The sequence below is a fragment of the Jatropha curcas genome, chromosome 9 (assembly GCF_041381405.1).
Source record: "Jatropha curcas cultivar XTBG-Jc1 chromosome 9, XTBG_Jcur_1.0, whole genome shotgun sequence".
NCBI lineage: Eukaryota > Viridiplantae > Streptophyta > Magnoliopsida > Malpighiales > Euphorbiaceae > Jatropha > Jatropha curcas.
Window position 1 is genome coordinate 1,956,909 of NC_143159.1, and position 22,410 is coordinate 1,979,318.

Consider the following 22,410-nt stretch of genomic DNA (forward strand, 5'->3'; position numbering starts at 1 on the left):
ATTGATATTAATTTGCTAAAGTGGGGGATAACAATTTGTTCCTTAAGAAGTATAATTTCCTCTCAACTAACGTACATAATTGTGAACCTTTATTAAAATGCAGATTCTCTGTTGAACAACAAAGAAATGCATACCAATAAGATAGAGTTATTTCATTTGCTGAAAATTCATGCTAGGGGAGGTTAAGATACAGTATATGATGAAGAAACAAAACCCTGTTATCCTAGCCAGAAGATTTTCTTGACAGCTTTTGTTAGTGAAATTTAAGATTCAAAACCAAGACCCCACTCGCTAGCTGGCTCAAGCCCAACAGAATAAAGACTAGGGGGGGGGGGGGGGGGGGGGGGATCTATAATTGTACAACAATAACCCACTGAAGGTGGGAAGCTAGATGGCAGGGGACACTAGGCCATTTGGCTCTGGAGCCACCTCAGCTCCATGATGCCCATTTGTAACTGGTTGAAGCTTATTGTCAAATCCCCAGAATGAAGCAGCCTTGTCATCATCTAGAGACATTAATCTTGAGAACTCTTCGTGGTCATACTTCAATATCGCTTTTCCTCCAAAATCAGCTGGAAGATTTTCATCATCGAAATATGACTGCATCACCTCAACACTATCAACATTCTTAGGATACACAAATTTCACCTTCTGAAATGTTTTGGCATCCAAGAAATACTTCACAATCTGCATGCATAATGAATAACTCTGTCTTGTCAATACTAAGCTCGCCGCTTGTTCTGAATAAATAGAATTTAAAATGGAAAAAAATGTTGCCTATCCCCACTCAAATATGGAGGATAAACAAGGATGGGAACAAGTGTTGGTTAGACGCTTATTTTCGTTAACGGCAATCATTTACAGTATTAATATTGTAAGCCTTATTGACCAAGCAGTTTGTGGTTAGTCCATGTGAAGTATAATTGAAAAGAACAGACTCTTCTTTAATCTTTGTAATAATGATTTAAATTGTCTAATCAGGTATGCCTATTAACTAATTATCAGAGACCAGTGAAGGGAACATTAATAGCAGGTAACTTTTGAGATCAGAAAGCGATAGAAGCAAATAAATGAAGTCTATTGGATTAAAATATGATCCTTGTATCCCAAGAGTCATATTCGTTTTGGATATGAGAAGAATGAAGTGAAAGAGAGGGAAACTCAAACCTTCCAAAATGCTTCAAAAATCCGTGGGGGATTGTAGAGAAATGCTATGGCTAGCCGCTCAGGATAGTGGTTCTGTAGTATATTGATAGTTTCACGGGCTGTTTTGATAGGTACACTGTTGGTTATTGACCATCCAGTGAAGTCTATCAACCACGCCATTTGTTCTTGACCCTCTGGAAGGTTAAGGATAGCATTCTCTATGAGATACACCAAGTGTCGGAGCTGATTGTCTATAGATTTTGTATTCTGCAACAATTTCTTGTTAGTTTTCAAATTGCATGAAGTTTAAAGAATAAGTTGTATAAATTATAACCATCCGAAACAAAGTACCTGCATTCCTGGCCTCAGTATAAGCACGGTCCTTCCTAGTCTGTCATGAAAATTTGCTCTGTATACTTTACCAGTCTCACCTTCAATAGCAACTTCATGCTGAGACAAAATCAAAATTACCAGTCCAGGAAAATTTTAAAATCCAAGCTCAAGGGTTTTACATTTATAATCATAAACATAAAGGAAATAAGCAAATTTACCCAGCGGATTTCTTCAGGCTTAAAAGTAGATCTCCATTTAAGCGTCTCTTGCAGCATTTTCTTTGATTTGTCCACATTCCAGCTCCGAGCTTCCAGATATCTTCTCAAACATGCATCAGAACAATATTGTAAACTGCGTCCAGACAAAGGTCCAATTGCATTCCTCAGCTCATTGACCTAAAGGAACAGTGAAATAAATTACTCCATTAACTAAATGTTTACATAAATGGCAGACTACACAAAGTGTTGCATCAATGCAGAAAAAGTACAATCACCTTAGAATCTCGCTGCAGCGAAACATCCTGCTGATCCTGATTGGAATTACTCCAACGATGAAACATGGTAATGGATTTCTATTTAAGCCTATAATCAGATAAGAAAGAAAGACAAATTGCAAAAAAATTAATAGAGAAGCAACAAATCAAAACCCAAATGTGTAGCAGCACAAGTAAACTGATTTGAGAGACAAGTTTAAAATGAAGAAAAAAGCTTTATAATGCTGGGAAAGCACACCTTGAGAACTCCAAACAGACTCACTAGCATAAAAGCAGACGCAATCCAAATTATAAGAATGGTCTATCGTGTCTATTAAGGGAAAGCCACGGAGAGGGATTTATCGCAAATCAATCCAAGCCGTGTTCATGCGCCATAAAGAGTGAGAAAGCAATAAAGCTAAAGATCCCATTCAGAAAGTGTCGAACAACACGATAGACGTGATTCAACTACTCCCAACCTAACCCAATTGAATTCATTAAAACAAAATAACTAAAGAGGCAAAAAAAAAAAAAAAAAAAAAAAAAAAAAGGCGGCTCCAATAACTTTTCGTAACTAAATACTCCGTTACAATTTACACATACAGCTTTTAGCTTTCGCATTCCTAATCCTAAATCAAAATTCAAAAGCCAAATCTGATAGGTAAAAGAAGAAAACCAGAAAATTACAGAGACTCAAGTATTTAGAATTGAACATACCAAGTGAAGGAGCTCAATAAATCTTCGAAGAAGAAGAGACTGTTGCAAATTTATTATGGATTCTACAGTCGGTCTACCTTCTTCGGAAGAGAGATAACGACCGTAAATGGAGAGAGATTTTTTGTGTGTTGGAGTCAGCACGGCAATGAAGAATTTTCAACTTTTGTACGCCGTCTCATAGAAAAAATGAAAAAAAAATATATATATATATGGAATTTAATTATACGTGGTATTGTTGTATTTGTATAATTAATTTTGATTAATATTAAAAATTCTTATCAAGTTAAAATATTTATCCTTTTATTTAAACTTGTACTACAAAAAAAGAGTTGAAAATACTAATAATATGTGCATTTCCCAATATAAATCTCTTACGAATATTAATTTATGTACTTATATATTAAAACATAAATATATTTTTTCCTCTCTTCCTCTTCCCAAATATATATTCATACATTGTAATTTATGCTATTCAAGTTAAAATAAAATTTATAATTAATTTATATATTATAATTTTTAACATGGTTTATTTTTAATGAATAAATAATACTTTTTTTAGATCTTCAATTTCGATGAATTGTCAATTTTTTATTTCTTCACTTTTTAATTTCAATAAAATATAAATGAAAAAATATTTGGTAGTTAGTTATCACCGACTCATTGCTCTCTTTACCTTCCTTTTCTTCGTCTTTAGGTTAGGTGGGGTGGAAATTTACGGAAATTATTTTTTTAGCATAAACAACTAATATCTGCGTCCTATTAGTTAATATTAAAACTATTCATACATTTCTATAAGTGTATTTAATGGGAATTAAATTTTAGAATTCTTTTTACGTATCCAACCTGAATTGCTAATTAATCCACAACTTGTAAGTTATACATTTGATTATTTAATTATTAAGATTCAATAAAAAAAGTTGATTAAAATATAAAATAATTTTAATTATTCAATGTATAAATATGTTTGTCTTTTTTTTAATATACCTAATTAAGTATATTCATTGATATACTTAATTTAGTTTTAAATTAAAAATACCTTTAAAAATATTTAAAGTAAAGATTTATTTAAAATAATAATTATTTTAATTTATAGTCAATTAAAATAGAAGGTAATCTGTGTTGATTAAAATTAATTTTTCATTTATTTCCATTTTTCCTTCTCCGTTTGTACTCTTTTATATATTATTACACAGAAATTAATTTAAGCCAACTAAAGGAAGCCGACATAATACAACTGTGAAAACAAATTGTGCAATAAATTTACGTATGAATACGGAAGTTATTAAATTCTGCAATAAAAATCCCATCTGCGCTGCCATATATATATATAAATGGTGAATTCTTTTTTAATTGCATGAGAGAATTGCATTATTAAATTAAATAAAATAATGCATTCTAGAAAGTCTCCGGTAATGTAATGGCTTGGCTGTCACTCCTTGAAATGACTGATGCGATTATGTTCCCACCTTGGGGATCCGTTAAGGGCGGAAACATGATTGGTTTTTTTTTTTTTTTTTTTTTTTTTTTTTTTTAATATCTTGTCGTTTAACAAAAAGCAAAATAAATAATAAGTACATAATTATTTTCCATAAGATATTGAAAGTTCCATCGAGAGTTGATGATTGGAAAATTAGAAAGCTGAAGTCGATAGATAAGAAGAAAGAAAAAACAGAAAGGAAGCTGCTTTTTCATTATATAACCAACTATACTATATAATTGAAGTCATTTTAATATATAATATTGTATAAAAATACTTTCATTATAATTATAAATCTATTTAATCTAATATATGAAAAAAACTAAAAAAATTTAGTATCTCGTTTCAAATGATATTAAATTATATTCCATACAATATTCATTAATTAAAATAATTAAACATTTGTCCATATATATGTATGTGAGAATCAATATAAAAGTACAAATAAAATTATATAATCAAAATACATAATTGAACCACTTCAAATTTCACCAAAACAAATTATGCTCATAAATTTTAAATTTTAATAATATTATACATCTCTCTAAATTAACAATAATAGTTTTTTATTAATAAATTTTTAATTAATTTAATTTTTTAAAATTTTAATATTTAATAAAAAAATTTATAAATTGAAGTGTTTAATCTTCGTAGTTTTATAAATTAAAGTATTTAATTAATAAAAGTAATTATTGAATACACGAATAAAAAGTTTATATAGGGTACAACAACAAATATATTCGTCTCAAAACTATTTCTTTCAAAGATTTAACTGAACTTTACCCTATTGGTTAGTATAATGTATTGGATGATAGACCTTGGTCAAGCAAACCTCATCGACTTCGCATCATCAAATTATAATTTATAAAGTTTCTTTGAAAGATAATCCGACCTTTTCTTTTTCTTCAATAATGCAACCCTTTTCGAAAAGTATCAGATGCAAAGAAATTCCTAATCCTATGCCTAGGACTGCATATTATAGAACCCAATCAAATCAACCCTATCTGATTCAATTTAATTCTATTTAGCGAAGTTATTAATTAAATGAATTCTAGTTCAAATTTTAATGGAGTTAATTATTTTTTGACGTCTTTTATATTTTGATTTGTAAATAAAAAGTACAAATTATTTGAAAATGAATTTGACCAAATTATCTAGCCCCAAATTAAAATAACAACAAATATATAGAAAAATTCATTCTAATAGTATTTATTTCAATTTTAAAATAATATTAAATGAAAATAATAGTCCAAAAACTAAATAAAGTGAATGATTAAAATAATTTATTTTCATTTTCGAATAATAAATTTTAAATATTCAAACTCCATTATTTTAAAATCATTAATCGGGACACTTTAACAGAAAATATTTTTCCATTCACATATCAAACAAAAAAAATATTTAAACAAAGTTACATGTAGATCATTAACCTGATCTAATGGTGCACATTACGCTTGATCGTTGTGTTATTTTTCCAACCAATTTTTTAATTTGATTCGCCAAATGAAATGCTAAATAAAGATTAACTAGGTGAAATACATGACCTGAGAAATACTAATAAACGAAAATGTGGATTTTTAAAAAGTCGTAAATAGAAGGAAATCTTAACAAAAAGGAAAAAGAAAATTTAAATATTCCAAGTAGGTCAACTGAAAAAACAAAAAAGGAAGAAAACCGAAGGAAAAATGACAACGCGGTATGAACCAGGGAATCAGTCCCCACTAGAAAAGGAACAAAAAACAGGAAAAAAGGTGCAACCAAATAATATCCAAGGAAGGTGGACTGAGAGGAAGCAACAGGTTCCTTTGCGGAAAAGTTTCAGGGCAAGCACCCAGAGGCTTCAACTGATAAACAACTAGCAAAATGACTTTGTGGGGTTTGAATAATTATTCCAGTGAAGAATGATGCTTTCTTCTTCAAAACACCTGTTAATTCAATATCAAATAGCTAACAGTAAGTTCAGAAAGACCCAGGTGGATTCGAACCACCAACCTCCCAAGCCAATAAACATGGGCGCTCTTACCAGGTTAGAGCTAATGGGTCTACATGACACATGTAATATTCCTTTTTTCATAAACATACCCTTCATTGGAACCCGACCCTGTACTAGTTTAAATACATAAGCTATTTAAACTCTCTCAATTACCCTACAAAATATAATGGAAACTATTATTTGTCTTTTACTTATGCCACCAGCAGCTAATAAATCAAACTCGGTTTTCTTAATTATTTCAAATTTTAACTCTAAAATAATATATTGCCCTTTGACATAACCGCGAGTCAGAACAAGATCTTAACAAAATAATTTCTCAAATGAAAAATCGAGAGAGAATTTAATTATCTTAGTTATAGAAATTGAGCCCAGTAAATAAAGATTTCTCAGTTATAGAAATTGAGCCCAGTAATAAAAGATTTCCCAGATCCTTTAAAGAAATTAAAAAAAAAAAGTCATTAAAGAGGAACAAACATAAGAATAAAAAAATCTTAAAACCATACACAGTAACAACAGGCTCATTAAAATCAAACGGTATCGAGAGAATTCGATGTTCCCATTCGAGCAAACATTACATCTTCCACACGCCAGCTCAGTTTTTATTACCTACCATTTTCTTTTGAAATTTTCCCTACATTTCCGTTTCGCTCAAATGAGATGAATCTACCACGTGACATCCAAAAAACTGCAAAAAACATTAGCTCGAGACAGCCATAAGATCATAAACAGAAAAAACGGAGGGGCAAATGATACCAAACCAACAGGCTGATTTAAGAACAGCATGAACTCAAGTAGCGGACAGAAGCAACGTTCAGAAATCCACAAATCCAATATGCTCTACCTTACACAGCCGTAATTCAATCCATTCAACCTGTTCTACTAGAAATTTCAAGGAAAAACAAGGAATATATAAAATACTTATGAGAATTAGCGTAGCACAAAAAAAAAGTTGCTGACACTTTTAAAACAAGGGACAAGGAACCTGAAAGATATTAAAATACAATAGTTGCAGACTGAAAAATGATACCTCGTACACTGAAATTCCGTGCAAATAAATTAGGAAGCCTCCGACAGTACTTTATACAGCAAAGCATATTTTCACCCGCTTTCACATATTCAATCATGCAAAAGCAGCAGAAGACACCTTACAATAGGTAAAGACGCATTGCAAAAACTTATGACAACACCATCTTGTAAACAAACACAGCTATCTTTGCCGAGAGAGACAACCAAGCCAAAAAAAGAAAGACTAGCTGCAGAAGTGACTGAGGCCTCCTAGACAACAACTGCGGATTGTGAGACTAGGGATCATTTGTGTAACAAGCTTGTCTCGATCGTAGGCCACAATAATTGTTAAAAATACTTAGACGCACCACTAAACCGACAATTAGCACATAATTGCAATACAGCGAAATTAGTATATAATTGCAATCCAGCATGGCAACTTGGAAGCAACTAAGACGTTGAAGCAGATGAGGAACTGCAACAGGCAGGAAAGTAGCTCAGTAGCACAGCCGCCGATTTGGCACATAGTAGAAGAGAGGACAAAATAAGAAGTCTGAGTAACAGTTGGATACACATCCCTAAATTTTAAAAGAAACAAGAAAAACAGAGTCAACGAACAGTAAAGCGCGGAACGAAATAAAACTACAAAAATAGCAGCCTAAAAGAAACATGAAATTCAGCTCAAGTACATCTAGAAGACAACTAGAAACTCGAATACGAATACAGCAGCGTCGTCTGGTTCTCACCTCTCTCAGAAACATGGAGCAGTTAAATCAACCCAATCACAAGAAACCACAGGTATCATCTGTAAGGCTGCCATCCCTGACATCAGACATCAAAAATTAAAAACTGTCTAAAAACCAGAATAACTATAAATACTGGAGAAAAGTTAAAGTGCATCATAACAACCTTACCTTTGTATAAACAATTGACGCTTGATCCAAAATCCTGCTGAGAAGCCAACCTTCACATCGTGAGCAGAGCCTTCATGATCAACTTGAAACAGGTCACAAGAAACAGAACTCACAGTTGGAGCAGGAGCATCTAAGAACCATGGCCAACTAGGTAGATAAAGCAAGTACATTCCATGCTGATACAAATTCCAATCACCAATCTTACAGCATACACATTAGATTATGGGGGAAAGCAACCATTCCCCACCGCTACACTAACATTGCTTAACATGTAAGCAAGGACAAGTAACATCATCTAACCAAAAAAAGAAAACCCCAACCCCAAGCCACAGAACAAATATTTTTGGTCCATAAAAATATTGGAACAAAAATTAATAATTGAAAAACTAAATTGTTAAGTGCAAGAAAATGGTAAGCTGCAGAAGGTAAACCTCAAATTTATGCAAACAGCAAAATAGAATTAGAGTGCCTACTCAACTTCTATCAATTTGGCGAACCATCTTACAGCGTGTCATCGACAGCAGTTGCAGTCTTCAAATTACCGCATTCTGTTACCAAATTCTATGATGTTCATTATTTTGATTGGATGATTTTAAAGAGTTAGTTAAAACCGATGTAGGCGCAAGAAGAAAAAATATAGCCACCCTATGCTCCAATTGGCAAAAAGGTTGACCGGACTGGAGCACGAGCATTCCATTGAAAACAAGACTTGGTATATTAGATAGCTAACAGTGAAATAGTGCATGTGAAACACGTGACAAAGGGCACGAATAATTAGAACATTACTAGCTTAAGCAATCAGCTGCTGCTGTACAATATGTTAGTCAGATGATTCTTTCAAGAGACCGCTATTTTCAAAAATAAGTTGATATTTCTGCCAGTCAATGATAATTAAATTAAAATGGATAAAAAATGGATCTTAATGATATTTCTGTGAGAAGATTCAATAATATGTAAAGCAATTCGTTGTAAAATCCGAAGTGTGTTCCATCATATTATCACTGTGAGAACATTGAATAATATGTAAAGAAATTCGTTAATACTATATAAACAACGTTCCATCATATTATTACTGTGAGAATATCTAATGATATGGGAAGCAATTCGTTATAATATCTAAAAAGATCAGTTAATAAAGATATTTGAAAGTGTTATACCTCATAAGTGTGCTTTCATGAAGATGAAGAATAATTCTGATTCAGGAAATAGTTGTTGCCTTCATTGCCTTCGTTGCAAATGATGTTTGAATCGGAAACCATCCCCGAGAGGTGATAGAATTATAAATATGTAAAGCAGTGATGGCAGGAAGAGGATAAAAAGGTAGAGAGAGAGAGAGAGAGAGCAGACACGAACACACGAACACAGGGGGGAGAGCCGGGCAAAATAAATAGACCAAAATAATTATATCCCGTGCCATCTCCCCCCTAAAAAACACAAAAATAAATATTTTATTAAGCTTTTGACCTGCCATGCAAGCGCACCTGTCATGGCAAAGGCCAGACGACAAACAGAATCACACATCAATCGAACCAAACATCTTCTCAGCCTCCCACAACCATCGATCCATCATCCTACTTATGAAGGTATTAACTCATACGCCAGATAATCACAGACAACAATAATAATCGAACAAAATTGCATAGCAGATATAATCACAAACCCTCTCGTTGCTCATAACCTTCACGAAACTGAAACATCAAGACAACAAGACCAACGCTCAGCATCCACCATGTCCCAGGAACTCAAATCATCACAAGTTGCATCAACTGTGAGCACATACCAAAGATAAATCAACATAAGAATGTATTAAAAAAAAACAGATGCAAACAAATAAAAATTCTATGCCATGAGGTAGACATAAATATGGCAGGTAGACATAAATATGGCATCTTAGAAGAAAAACAGCTAAGACATCAACATGAGAGCTAGGCTAAGTGAATTTCAAACTTATCCTCAACACAGAAAAAAAGTACGTATAAAAACATACCAGTAGAACCTTCAAGACTCGTGCTCATGGAGCTCCAAAACTTGCAGATCTAATGCTAAATCGAGACTGCCATGACAAATCATCTGCTTTCTGTCCAAAACATGTAGATCGTGCTCATGGAGCTCCAAAACTTGTAGATCTGATGCTAAATCGAGACCGCCATGACCAAATCATCTGCGTTCTGCCCGGTCTATGACGCCTAGGCCATAGATCGATCTCGAAACCGAAACAACTAAAAGTCATGCTCATGTAGCAGATCGGGAAACGATCTACTCGAATTTGATCAGAAGTAAGATAGATTATAAGAGAAAAGGAACTGACCGGAGAAAAAAGGAGCGAGGAGACTATAGGAGACGATGAAACGGACCTTGAGAATGAAAGAGCGATATTGCTTTCATATAAAATTATAAATAGTTAAAGTATCGCCGACTTGGGAGAGGCGTGTATCATTTTGAGACAAGGAAACCTAATTATAAGGGGAACGGCAACGATCCAACGGCTGTGATAATTTGACATTTGGCACTGATCTACGGTGAGATTTGCATGGTATTTTTGGAGTGACAGTTGTCTTGGCAAATACTCATTGATGCTAATCTACGGTTACGATTCATTGGGAAGGTTCTCGATTTCTTCCAAGTTTTTTGACCGATTAGATATTTTCACGCCACGTGTTTACATGAGTGGTGCCTAATCGACAGAAAACAAAATGCTGGACCTCGCACCATGCGCGGATAATTTTGATTTTTCTTAATATAAATTCCACATTTTAAAGATTATTAAAAACATTATGCTTGTATTTGAAAAAATAAGATAAACTTTCATGTAGCGTATATGAATTTTTTTTTTTTTTTTACGATATTGTTTAATATGATAAATAATTTTTATATTTTTAATTTATTTAATTAACTTTTTTTTAAACACTAAAAAAAAATTAATCTGAATTTATGTTCTAGTCATATTTTTTAGAATTATAAATTTCTTTTTAAAATGTAAATTTAAAATTATATTTATATGTGCACATATATAAGGTAGTTTTAGATATGGAGGAAAGGGAGTTGTTAGGTAATACCCTTTCTATATCACCTTGTTGTTGATAAGGATATGCTCTTATTTTCATTACCCCACACACATTAATGCTAAATTAGGATTTTTTTTTTTTTTTTTTCTGCTTAAAATGGGAGAAAGTCGTTTTTAACCCAAAAGAGACGGAGAAGTCAAGAGATTGTGGTAATTAAAGTGGACGACAAGCTAAAATAAAATATATAAATTTTTTTCTTAATACTCCAAGGAACTTATACTGTTAGAATCCTCATTTTAAGCCAATTGCATCTGAAATTATTTTGAAATCTGAATAATTGATTTTATGATGCTTAATTGATTTGCATTGTAATTTAAATTAAGATTAATATAAAAAAAAAATACTTGATTGCATCTAAAAAAAAATACTTTAATTGAAAGAAATTGTTAACTTTTTTATTATTTTCAATCACCAATTTCTCATAATTGATTAAAGTTCTATTTTCACTATTTTTATAATTGATGTGTGCAAGTTATTTTTAGCACACAATATTATCTAATTTGAATGCAAATTCGAAGTTTGTTATATTTCTTTTTTTTCCTCGAAATATTATGGTAGTTGCAATTTAAGCATATTAGATCCTATAAACTTAATACACTATAGATTATAAATTATTCTCAGCCATTAAGAGCGGCCATAAAAAATATAAATTTTTCATTAATGGTTGCTTATTCATATGCTAGTTTCAAGTTTAGCGGGAGATTTCTAGATATATAGAATCCATGATGTTCATTTTTAATTTAATAATATATATTTTTATAAAAAAGGGATATTGAATTTGGACCAAAATGTCCTAGAGCCTCCATTTTTGCAGTCGTTCATTGGCCAAATTCTTTACTTTATGTTAGAACTATAATGAAATCAAATATATTTATATATTTAAATTTGCAAACAATAATCAATTATATATAATACTTAATACTCAAACTTAGAGAGAATATTCATAAATATTACTTTCAAAATGATTTCATCTACGGCATAAAAAAAAAGAACAAATAAATAAAAATAATTCATTCTAAGGTTCCGTTTATTTTCATAAAATAACTTTTTAAAAAATATTTTAATGGAAAATCAAATGATTTATTTTCCGTTGTTTGGTTGTAATATTGAAAAATTACTTAAAAATATTAAAATTTTTATCAAACCATAAAAAATATTAATAATAATAGAGATTTTATAATTTAAAAATTTTATTGTTAAATGTGAAAAAAAATGCAAATATATATATATATATAAGCCGCCGGTAGTAGTAGTCGGTGGTAAATGGTGACTGGTAGTAGTGACTATGATGATTAATAAATTAAAAAATATGGATTTATAAGGTTCGTCAATATTCGTAAAATGTTTTACTTTCTCGAAAATGAGAAGTTATTTTCTTTAAAAAATGACTTAATTTTTCTGTGATCAGAAAAATATTTTGCGTTGATTTATTTTCCCGAGCGCCCCAAACAGCATAATAAGTTATTTTAAGGACAAACGGGAGTCTAAAAGTAAAAAATTTTAATCATTTTTATGTTGTCATTTGCACATTTTATAGACTTATGCATTTTTCTAATTTCGGTTAAAACCTTCTACTAATTAGAATTTTCAATTTTATCAAACACTACGCTGAAGTTTATTGATAAATGTCATAAAGCTCCATCAGATTTAAATCAAGCATAACTAATCAGTACAAAATTAATTAAATAAAATTACATTTCATTTTTATCCAACCACTCCAGATTTAGAAAACAATCTACATGGCATCCTTATCATTTATTATTATTATTATTATTATTATTATTGTTATTCCTTATTGGTTTTTGCGGTTGCGGTAATCATTGTTGCAATCAGCTAATAACTACTGCCATACTATGTGTTAAAAGAATACTCGTAACCAGCAATATATACAAATAGAAAAATAATCATTAAAGAATAATTACACATCCTAAAAAAGAAAATACTTGCAATAATATAAATTATTGAAATTTTTTTATTCCCTCTAACTTTAATTCCTGGCTCTATAATTATCCCAACACGATGGAATTGCTAGTGTTGCCCAACCATCAATGGATGTAGGTGTGTGTGAAATTTACCACATTGGGTTTTGTTTTTGTGACAATTCTTTCTCTTGATTTGATCATTTGATAACCCTTCACCACCCACTATAGATGCAAGATGCTTATCATCTAAACTCCAAAATGCTGGTATATGGCTCCACGCACAGAATTTGACTATACAAAAGCAATAGCAAAGATGGCGAATTCACACCTTGCATGATTCCTGACAAGCAAAATATTATAACTCACTCAATCCACTCTAAAGCCTGTAGATGCCAACTCCATTTTAGAATCTATAGGCAAAGGCAATGATCCCATACGTCTCTGCACATGTTTTTTTTTCTTTATAATTTAACATAAAGCACGTCCATCATGTTGATCATCATTAATTACATGGAAAAATTGGAATAAACATCATTTTTTTCAAGAAAGTTTAATGAAAAATAAAAGAAAGGAAGTTAGTAAAAGAAGGCTTGGAATTGAAGCTGATTGAAACCTCTGCTATTGCTTGGATTAGAATCAAAGTCAGGAAACTCTCCACAGAGAGAGAGAGAGAGAGAGAGAGAGAGATAGAAAGAGCTAAGCTAACGTCCAAGTTAACCTTCCGTGGATAAAATTTCAAATTTTCATTCCATTGCTTTGGACTGGACTTCCCACCTTACCCAACTCTGAAAGAACTCTCCCAACCAGTAAAGAGCTAAAAAGAAGAAATGAAAAAAATAGAGAAGAACGTCCAAAAAACCATGTGAAGATATTATTCCATTTTCATTTTTTTCAGTTCAATAGCGCTCGGAACTTCGTTTCCGCTGAGAGAAACATGGCGAGGAGATCGGATTTTGCACAGAAGCTCTTAGATGATCTGCGGGTGCGGAAGGAACGAATGGCTGCATCTCAGAGCTCAAAAAGTTCAAAGCCAATGGCAGGAGGTAATGAAATCCTAAACTGGTGAAACGCATTAGCGTAAAGCATTTCATATTTTATGGTTTAAAGACTTGAAATAAAACATTGCATGCCAAATTTATGATCATATGCCTGAGTTTATTATTGGCTTCAACGTCTGAAGCTAGAACATAAGTTTTCTTTCTCCAGGATAGAGTCCATGGAGAGTAGCATCTTCTTAAGTTGCCACCTCTACAGAAACTTTTTCTCTGCAGATTTGATTCTTGTTCAATTGCTTGAAGCAATTCGGAAAGTAGTATGTCATGTTCACTTTAAAAATAACAACAATGATATTAACAGTGAGGAAACAAACTAGTCATAGAGTCTAATCGTCTGTTAGGTAGTTTCTGTGTTTTTCAAAAGCTAATATATAGCTAAATTTAATTAGAATTCATACTTGTCGTGTAGAAGTATGATAAATTTGGGTCAGCCAAAAGTATAATTGCCTTTTACACATTGTGTCTCTGCACAGATGCATATACATATTCCAAGCAGGCTTATAAAGGATCCAGAGAAATGAAAACGCATCAAATTGTAAGTTATCGTGGCTGAAGCTTTTGCATCTCACAAACATCAATGGCTAAATTGCTTAATTTCTGCAGAATGGCTTTAAACATGGAAGTACACACCATAAGTCTACAGGTGGAAATATATCAGTCTCCAATGGAGAAACCTGGAAAGAGATTGTTCCATTTGGAAGAGGTAGAAACTCAGAGCAAATTGGAGATCTGTCCATGGCACTGGCTTTTGCACTTGAGAATGGGGGAAAACTCAGAAGAATGGATTCGTCGGGCAATAGTTCAATACTGGGTTTCCTAAATCAAATTGCCAGAAGACCAGTGGAGATTGGTAAGATGGAAAGAAGCAGCATTGATAGGCAGAATTCAAAAAATGGCCGGTTTCCTACACTGTCTCATCTCCATATTGAAGAAATATCAAGAGGTGCACAAAGATTAAATCAGATTCTGAGAGCTTGCTCTAATGGTCTTAACATTGACGGATATTCAATAGATATTGGAAAGGAGCTATTGAAGGGGGCCATGGATTTAGAAGAGTCTCTGCGGATGCTAGTAAACCTCCAAGAGGCTTCAGAGTACATGATCAGCCCACAAAGCAAAACGAGGATCACATTACTTGATGATGATGAAGATGAAAATGATAACACGGTCAAAACAACTGAGAATAACCAACTTGCTCGGCCAATATTCTCCTTTGACAAGCCTTCAAGAAACTCTCATTTCATCCAGGAAGCAGCAATCAAGGATCTCAAGCAAAGGCTAATGGCACTGACTTACCCATCAGAAACTACACGCACTTTGAACACCTCAGATACAACTTCTCGCAGGAGATCAGCTAGCTACAACCCCAATGTGAAAACGTTTGCAACATTCTCAGAACACAAGAATCACTTGAATTCATCAAGAGAACCGGAAAAGGCGAGAATACCAAATGTAATTGCAAAACTCATGGGGCTGGATGAACTTCCAGAGAATTATGATGCGAAGCATATTTCAAGGAAAGAGTCCAGTTCCAAGGAAAAAATTGAACCAACAATCATAAAGAAAAATTCAGGAGGAAGCAGCACACGAGAACGGAAGACAAAAGATTCTGGGACTTTAGGCTCCCCAGCCAGAAAACATAAACAGATACAACACAGCCAAATTCAAGTGACTCAGGACATGATGCATGGCGTGCAAACAGAAAGGAACCTCGCCAGCTTTGAAGGGACTACTCATGATGGAAAACCACCGCAAAAAGATGTGGAAGAGATAAAATCAATAAGAAGCTCAAGCAAGGCCAATGTTAAAATGGATAAGCATCAAAACAATGTTCGCTATGCAAGCCAAAGCAATGGAAGTAGAGAACATGATGATACAAAGCTCAGGGAACAGAAAGGCAAAGAAAAAGGAGAAGCTAAAGAACTAATTCTAAAGCATCAGCTACAACAGGTGATACCAAAGGCACAAAATGGATCAGAAGCTGCAACTACGCCGAAAGGGCAAGCAGAATGTGATTTCACCATGCTTAAAACAGAAAAGAGAGATACACAGCCGTCTAACAATCTACTAATGTCTCCCAGAAATCTTGTATTTCAACAGCCTCAACTGCCTCAAAAGTTTGAGTCACAAGACACTGAGCATTATGCAGGAGAAAGTGAGCAGCAGGGTGTTCAACAAAAGATACAAGGAAAAAGGCAAACAGGAAGTGAATCCAAGAGTTTGCCAAAACCTATACAAGAATCACCCAATTTTCCAAAGAAACATTCACACAAAAGTCAAGCAACATTTAACAATGGAAGCCCTAAAGAATCTATCCACACAGTGCAATCCGTGGGGTTTCCGAATAAGAAGCACCACGGAGACCTTGTCCAAGACAAAAGTTATCCAAGTTTCAACGTCAATGTGCAAGATTCTATGAACAAGAACTCAACTCCAAATTCCTCTCCCAGAAATCTGAACTCCGAAGTGATAAAAGAAAAGAAGAAAACCATCAGTCCATCAGTTGTGGAAGATAAACCTGGTCATCTAGCATCGGTGCCAAAGGTAAAAGTCACAAAAGTACAAAAAGCTGAGGCTCCACGAAGGATTGATGAACTAGCGAAAAGAAAAAATGGAAACCCTCAAAGCTTGGTAAGGTCACAGAAACACCAGACTAACATGTTCCAAGAAGTGAAAAGAAGAAGGCAAAACGAACTCACTAGAACGAGGGAGGAAGAGCAAGTGAGATCTAGCAGGTTCAGAAAAGCAGAGGCATGCAGTCTTAAACCCAACGAAACAGTATTAGGCAAACAAAAATCAAACTTGCCGGAAGAATTACAGAGTCAAGCTGAACAAGCTTCCAACTTATGCAGTCCTCCTGATGGTGATTGTAAAAGCCTAAAAGGAACAGAAATGCTATCTCCAAATGGAAAAGTAAGCTTACTCCAATCTAAAACCTGTTATGGAACAAAAAGTAAACACTGCCTTGCAAACTTGCACTCTTACCTGTGATGAGCTAATAAATTCTCTTTTGGTGGTATGCAGTCATCAATAGAGATAGATGCTCAACAAGGCCAAGAAACTAATTTTGGCATGGACAAAAATGAAACTCACAGCATAGTTTCAGATCCACTTAATCGTAAGTAGAACGACACATTTTTCATTTCCCTTCTTAGACAACTGCTTTTCTTGGCTCTATAACTGCTGAGTGAGAAAGAAGAACAGAGTTGGTAATCGTTCCTTATTCAACATATACGTGTTCATTTACCGCATATAACTTTCACATATAAAAGTGACAGCTTATTTGAGCTGAGACCAACTTGTGCTGATAATTTGCCCCCCCCCCCCCCCCCCCCAACCAAAAGAAAAAGGCTTTTAACGCCAAAGTTCATTGGATGTTTGCAGTGACCGGTGAAGGTAGGACAGATATCAGTTATTCCTCACATCTGGAGAATCAAAAATTGTCTACATTGGAAAAACTAGAGCCGTTAACAGAAAGTGAAAATCGCCTCAAGCAGATCCTGATAAAATGCCAACTATTTCTTAACACGGCAGAGGCACTTTTCAAACTAAATATACCCCTTAATATTCTCCATGGCGGCGGTTTTGACTGTCACGATGAAGAGAGTAAGCTGCTACTAGACTGTGGCTATGAAGTGATGAAAAGGAAAGGGAAAAGACAAGAGCTCAGTACCCATCCTTTCATGAGAATTTCTATCACTTCACTGGAGGTAAGATCATTGGATGACTTGATTAAGCATTTGCATAAAGATTTTGAGAAGTTAAAATTCTACGGTAGAAATGGTAAAGCAGAATGTGTTGTAGAAGACTATCTACCCAAAATGCTTGAAATTGATGTCTACGACAGGGACCCAGATGTGAATTGTATGTGGGACTTTGGTTGGCATGACTCGATGTTCACATCTATTGAAAAAGATGATCTTGCAAGGGATGTGGAGAGGCATGTGCTCAATGCTCTGCTTGATGAAGTTACTATAGACCTTTTATTAGTGTCTGCTTAATCTGGAAAGCTGGTTTTAGTTTTTACAGTCTGTTGCACATAAAAACTAGAATTTTGTGTGGCTTATGTGATTTTCACCCAAGTAACTTTTTTTTTGTACTGCTTATTTATAAGTGAAGTTCAATCGGGTTGTAGCGATCAAGTTAGTTTGCTAATTATCTATTTTTCATTCGAAAGAAGAAAGCTGTCAAGAAGTGCAGATACATTCAACTCGTAATGATTTATAATGGGAGCAATCAATATCAGAACTTTATAATTCGTAGATAGATAATTATCATACCAACCGATCAATAAACTTTCTTCAGCGAAGTGTTATAACTGCGGCTCGTTTTTTGTATGGAGAATTATTTAAAACCTAAATATACCAGCCGGAGAGGCTTTTTTTAGCCCAATGTGAATTACGGTACAATTTATTGGGTACACTTTAGGCCCAAACAAGCACACCATAGGCCAATAATAGAAATTTAGGCCCAATTTGGCGGTCTCGTTATGAAAATCTTAATTAATTAGGCCCTTAACTTATTTTCAAAGGAAGTTAAGAGTATTTACTTCTTGGGCCATTATATTAAACTTATAATAAAGTCCCTTTGAATATATATAGCGCCCTTTTCCTTTTCCTTTTCTTTTTTTTTCCTTTTCCTTTCCCCTATTCAAAATATATAAATAAATAAAAATTGTAAAGAAAAAGTTTGCTCCCATGAGTTGTTCAATTAGAAGAGAGCAAGAGGCACTGTCAATAGTTTTAAAAGCTTATTACTTTCCGCTTGCTATCCAAAGATTGCTTGTTCACTAAGCATACCTACATTCTTAAAGTTAAACTTTGTGCTCTTTCCCTCAACTATCAATATGCTACAATTACCTGAGAAGCTCTTCATTACAACCATTTTACTGAATTGAATATGCTTTACGTACTTTCTTGCACTCTCTTTTGTGTATTGGAATTGACGTTAAGCTCTAGAAATAGAATGTCATTTCTTAGTAGATAAGAAAAGATTTTCAACCATGTAGCCTGCCTCCATTGATCCTATAGGATCCTGAAGCTGCAGTAGGCCTTTTTCTCTAAAAATTTAAACTTAATAATTAAACTTCAATCTCTTACTTATCGTGCTAAACAATGAGAACTTGGTTTGTCTTTGGCTAACTTATAATTTAATTAAATTTTTATAAAAGAACCCATATTTTGACATTTTTACGAGTATTCCAACCCTTTTAAACATGAGACTAATCTCATTCTGAACCAGTAGCTCCTTTCTATGGGTATTTTTCTGAAAATCGACTGTTATTTTCATGGATAATTCAATGCAATAAAATATAATGCAATTAGAACATTAATGGAACAACTAGTAATTATCAGTTAGTACGGACTACAGTCCACGGACAGGTAAAGCGACAAGAGTATGTTCGTGGCTACGTATCTGTCAGAATTTCATGGTTCAGTTTCTGGAATCTGGAGGGATGGTTGGATGGTGAAATTTAGTGATTTAGTGTTGCTTTTAATATAGTAATTTGCCCTCACCGAAAGGATCATTTGCAGTTTTGCCCCCTATGACCTTTAGTACCATCTATATTTATTGCCTGTTCCATTTGATTTCACCTTTAAAGGTCACTGGAAATATCAAAACAGAGACAGCTCAATCATGGCGGTGCTTCCTTATTCTGTTACTTTTCTTCTCCTATCTCTTACACTCTGCAACCATAGCAAGTAAGTCTATGTCTTATCTCTTAAATTTAATTAGAAAAACAAAAAATACAGTTTCTTAGATTTCTTCTTTCAATTTATATTTGTGTTTGTTTTCTTCTTAGCTTTCTAGTTACGAATTTTTGTCAAGATAGCTAGATTAGCGACTAGGTGATAAATTAATCTTCTTTCCTGTTTCGGTTAGTCTTCTTGAAGAATCGAAACCCAACCTTAGATAGTACAAGAGGTAACACCATTATTGATCTGAAGACAAAAAAATGAATTTTTAAAACGTAACGGCTAGCCTGGGTTTTAAACTCGGTTGAACCAAACGAACATGCCCGTTTGGTTGCCAAGAAATTTGACCAGTCAAAAAGTTTAATCTTTTCTTTTCTAAATTTCATTGTAGACTAATACTCCAAAATTATACCTCTGATACAGATCGCAATCATTCATAGGCGTGAACTATGGCCAAGTTGCAGACAACCTCCCACCGCCATCGGCCACGGCAAAGCTCCTCGAATCAACCGCAATACAAAAGGTCAGGTTATACGGCTCCGACCCAGCTATAATCAAAGCCTTAGCCAATACCGGAATCGGAATAACCATTGGTGCCTCAAATGGCGATATTCCCTCGCTAGCCTCCGATCCTAACTTTGCCACGAACTGGGTCAATACCAACGTGGTCCCATTTTATCCAGCTAGCAAAATCATCCTCATCACCGTCGGCAATGAGGTAATGTCCTCCAACGACCAAAATCTCATGACAAAGCTCTTACCAGCAATGCAAAATGTCCAAAATGCGCTCGACGCCGAGTCCCTTGGAGGCAAGATTAAGGTGTCTACGGTTCACTCAATGGCAGTGCTGAAGCAATCAGAGCCACCATCTATTGGAAGCTTCGATCCTAGTTATGGAGATTTGATGAAAGGATTATTAGCATTTACCAATGCCACGAATTCGCCTTTCGCAATCAATCCGTACCCGTATTTTGCTTACAGGAGTGATCCAACGCCGGAGACTTTGGCTTTTTGTCTTTTCCAACCGAATGCAGGACGTTTTGATGCAAATACAAACATTAATTACATGAACATGTTTGATGCTCAAGTAGACGCTGTTCATTCTGCTTTGAGCTCCATGGGATTTAAGAATGTTGAGATTGTGGTGGCAGAGACTGGATGGCCTTATAAGGGAGATGACAATGAAGTAGGACCAAGTATTGAGAATGCTAAGGCTTATAATGGTAATTTAATTGCACACCTTAGATCAATGGTGGGTACTCCATTGATGCCTGGGAAATCAGTAGATACATATCTGTTTGCTTTATATGATGAAGACTTGAAACCTGGACCTGGTTCAGAGCGAGCATTTGGACTTTTCAAGCCTGATCTTACCATGATTTATGATATTGGCCTCTCCAAGAGTAATCAGGTAAGGACTTATTGCTAGTGAAGTTTCAAAAGAAAAAGTTCGAATCTTTATTAACAAATTGTTATGCTTGAAGGCGCCTTCTACGCCAAAAACTCCTTCGGTGAGTCCATCACCAACTCCAAACCAAGCAACATGGTGTACGCCCAAGGCTGCTGTCTCAGATGCCAAATCGCAGGCAAATCTGGATTATGCTTGTGAAAATGGGAAGGATTGTAGTCCAAAAAAACCAGGCGGGACTTGCTTTGAGCCACATATAGTAGCATCACATGCTGCTTATGCTATGAATTTCCCAACTTGTGCGGTCCTTCTGTGGATAGTGATTTTCAAAGCCTAATAGGACCAGAAATCCTATCTCCAGATGAAAATGTAAGCTTATTGCAACCTAAAACCTGTTATGGAACAGAAAGTAAACACTGCCTTATAAACTTGGACAAACTGCAAGACAATACTGTCTGTAAAAATTCTTACCTCTATAGTGGTCGGCTAATTTGGGTGGTGCAGTTATCAACAGCGACATATGTTCAACAAGGCCAAGAAACTAATTTTGTCATCGACAAACACAGAACCCATATCGGATCCCTTAATCGTAAGTAGAACAGCACATTTAATTTTTCCCTTTTCAGACTACTGCTTTTCTTGTCTATATAATTGCCGAGTCATAAAAAAGAACAGAGTTGGTAATTATTCCTCACTAACATACTCGGCTTCATTTAACACGTCTGACTTTCCCATATGGAAGTGACAGCTTATTTGAGCTGAGACCAACTTGTACTGATAATTCCTTCAGGAAAAGGAAAGGGCTTTTAGGCTTGTTTGGAAAGAGGAGGAAAGAAAATACTGGAAGAAGTAAATAATGAAATCTATTTCACATTAAATAAATGCGCAGTTGATCTGATAAAATGTCTTAACTATTTCTTAACACGGCGGAGGCATTGTTCAAACTGAACATTTCTCTTAAATATTCTCCAAGGCGGAGGTTATGCCCATCACAATGAATTGATGAAAATGAAAGGGAAAAGACAAGAGCTCAGTACCCATTCTTACATGAGAATTTCCATCACTTCACTGAAGGCAAGATTCTTGGCTTGGATGACTTGATTAAGCACTTGCATAAAGATTTTGAGAAGTTAAAATTCAACAGTAAAAATGATAAAGCAGATTAGCAGAATGTGTTGTAGAAGACTATCTACTCAAAATGCTAGAG

The 22,410-nt window shown here is 34.1% G+C and overlaps 3 protein-coding genes and 1 long non-coding RNA gene across 6 annotated transcripts; 2 read left to right on the forward strand and 2 right to left on the reverse strand.

Moving 5' to 3' along the window:
- Positions 1-72: 72 nt before the first annotated feature.
- On the reverse strand, positions 73-2,839 carry LOC105633784 (Sec14p-like phosphatidylinositol transfer family protein). Of its 2 annotated transcripts, XM_020679148.3 has the most exons (7): positions 2,669-2,839; positions 2,211-2,430; positions 1,973-2,060; positions 1,698-1,874; positions 1,498-1,596; positions 1,168-1,413; positions 73-687 (listed from the first exon to the last, which is right to left on the reverse strand). In XM_020679148.3, the coding sequence occupies exons 3-7, from the start codon at positions 2,036-2,038 to the stop codon at positions 388-390; spliced, it is 888 nt and encodes a 295-aa protein (XP_020534807.1). In that variant the 5' UTR covers positions 2,039-2,060; positions 2,211-2,430; positions 2,669-2,839; the 3' UTR covers positions 73-387. The 2 variants fall into 2 exon arrangements, with proteins under 2 accessions (XP_020534807.1, XP_012071833.1); XM_012216443.4 differs by lacking the exon at positions 2,211-2,430.
- Positions 2,840-5,749: 2,910 nt separating this feature from the next.
- On the reverse strand, positions 5,750-10,524 carry LOC105633783 (uncharacterized). 2 transcript variants are annotated; one of them, XR_001046835.4, is made up of 7 exons: positions 10,366-10,524; positions 10,045-10,260; positions 8,058-9,823; positions 7,890-7,965; positions 7,166-7,721; positions 6,169-7,017; positions 5,750-6,070 (listed from the first exon to the last, which is right to left on the reverse strand). It is a non-coding gene; the product is annotated as an uncharacterized LOC105633783 (long non-coding RNA). The 2 variants fall into 2 exon arrangements; XR_002284322.3 differs by lacking the exon at positions 5,750-6,070 and having other exon boundaries at positions 6,660-7,014.
- Positions 10,525-13,794: 3,270 nt separating this feature from the next.
- LOC105633781 (uncharacterized) lies at positions 13,795-18,241 on the forward strand. Its single transcript, XM_012216442.4, has 5 exons — positions 13,795-14,087; positions 14,573-14,634; positions 14,703-17,012; positions 17,124-17,217; positions 17,484-18,241. Exons 1-5 carry the CDS (start codon positions 13,979-13,981, stop codon positions 18,098-18,100), a joined length of 3,192 nt encoding a protein of 1,063 aa, XP_012071832.3. The 5' UTR covers positions 13,795-13,978; the 3' UTR covers positions 18,101-18,241.
- Positions 18,242-19,382: 1,141 nt separating this feature from the next.
- Positions 19,383-21,922, forward strand: LOC105633780 (glucan endo-1,3-beta-glucosidase 7). The gene is made up of 3 exons (XM_012216441.4): positions 19,383-19,801; positions 20,219-21,206; positions 21,280-21,922. The coding sequence occupies exons 1-3, from the start codon at positions 19,737-19,739 to the stop codon at positions 21,538-21,540; spliced, it is 1,314 nt and encodes a 437-aa protein (XP_012071831.1). The 5' UTR covers positions 19,383-19,736; the 3' UTR covers positions 21,541-21,922.
- The last annotated feature ends 488 nt before the right edge of the window (positions 21,923-22,410 follow it).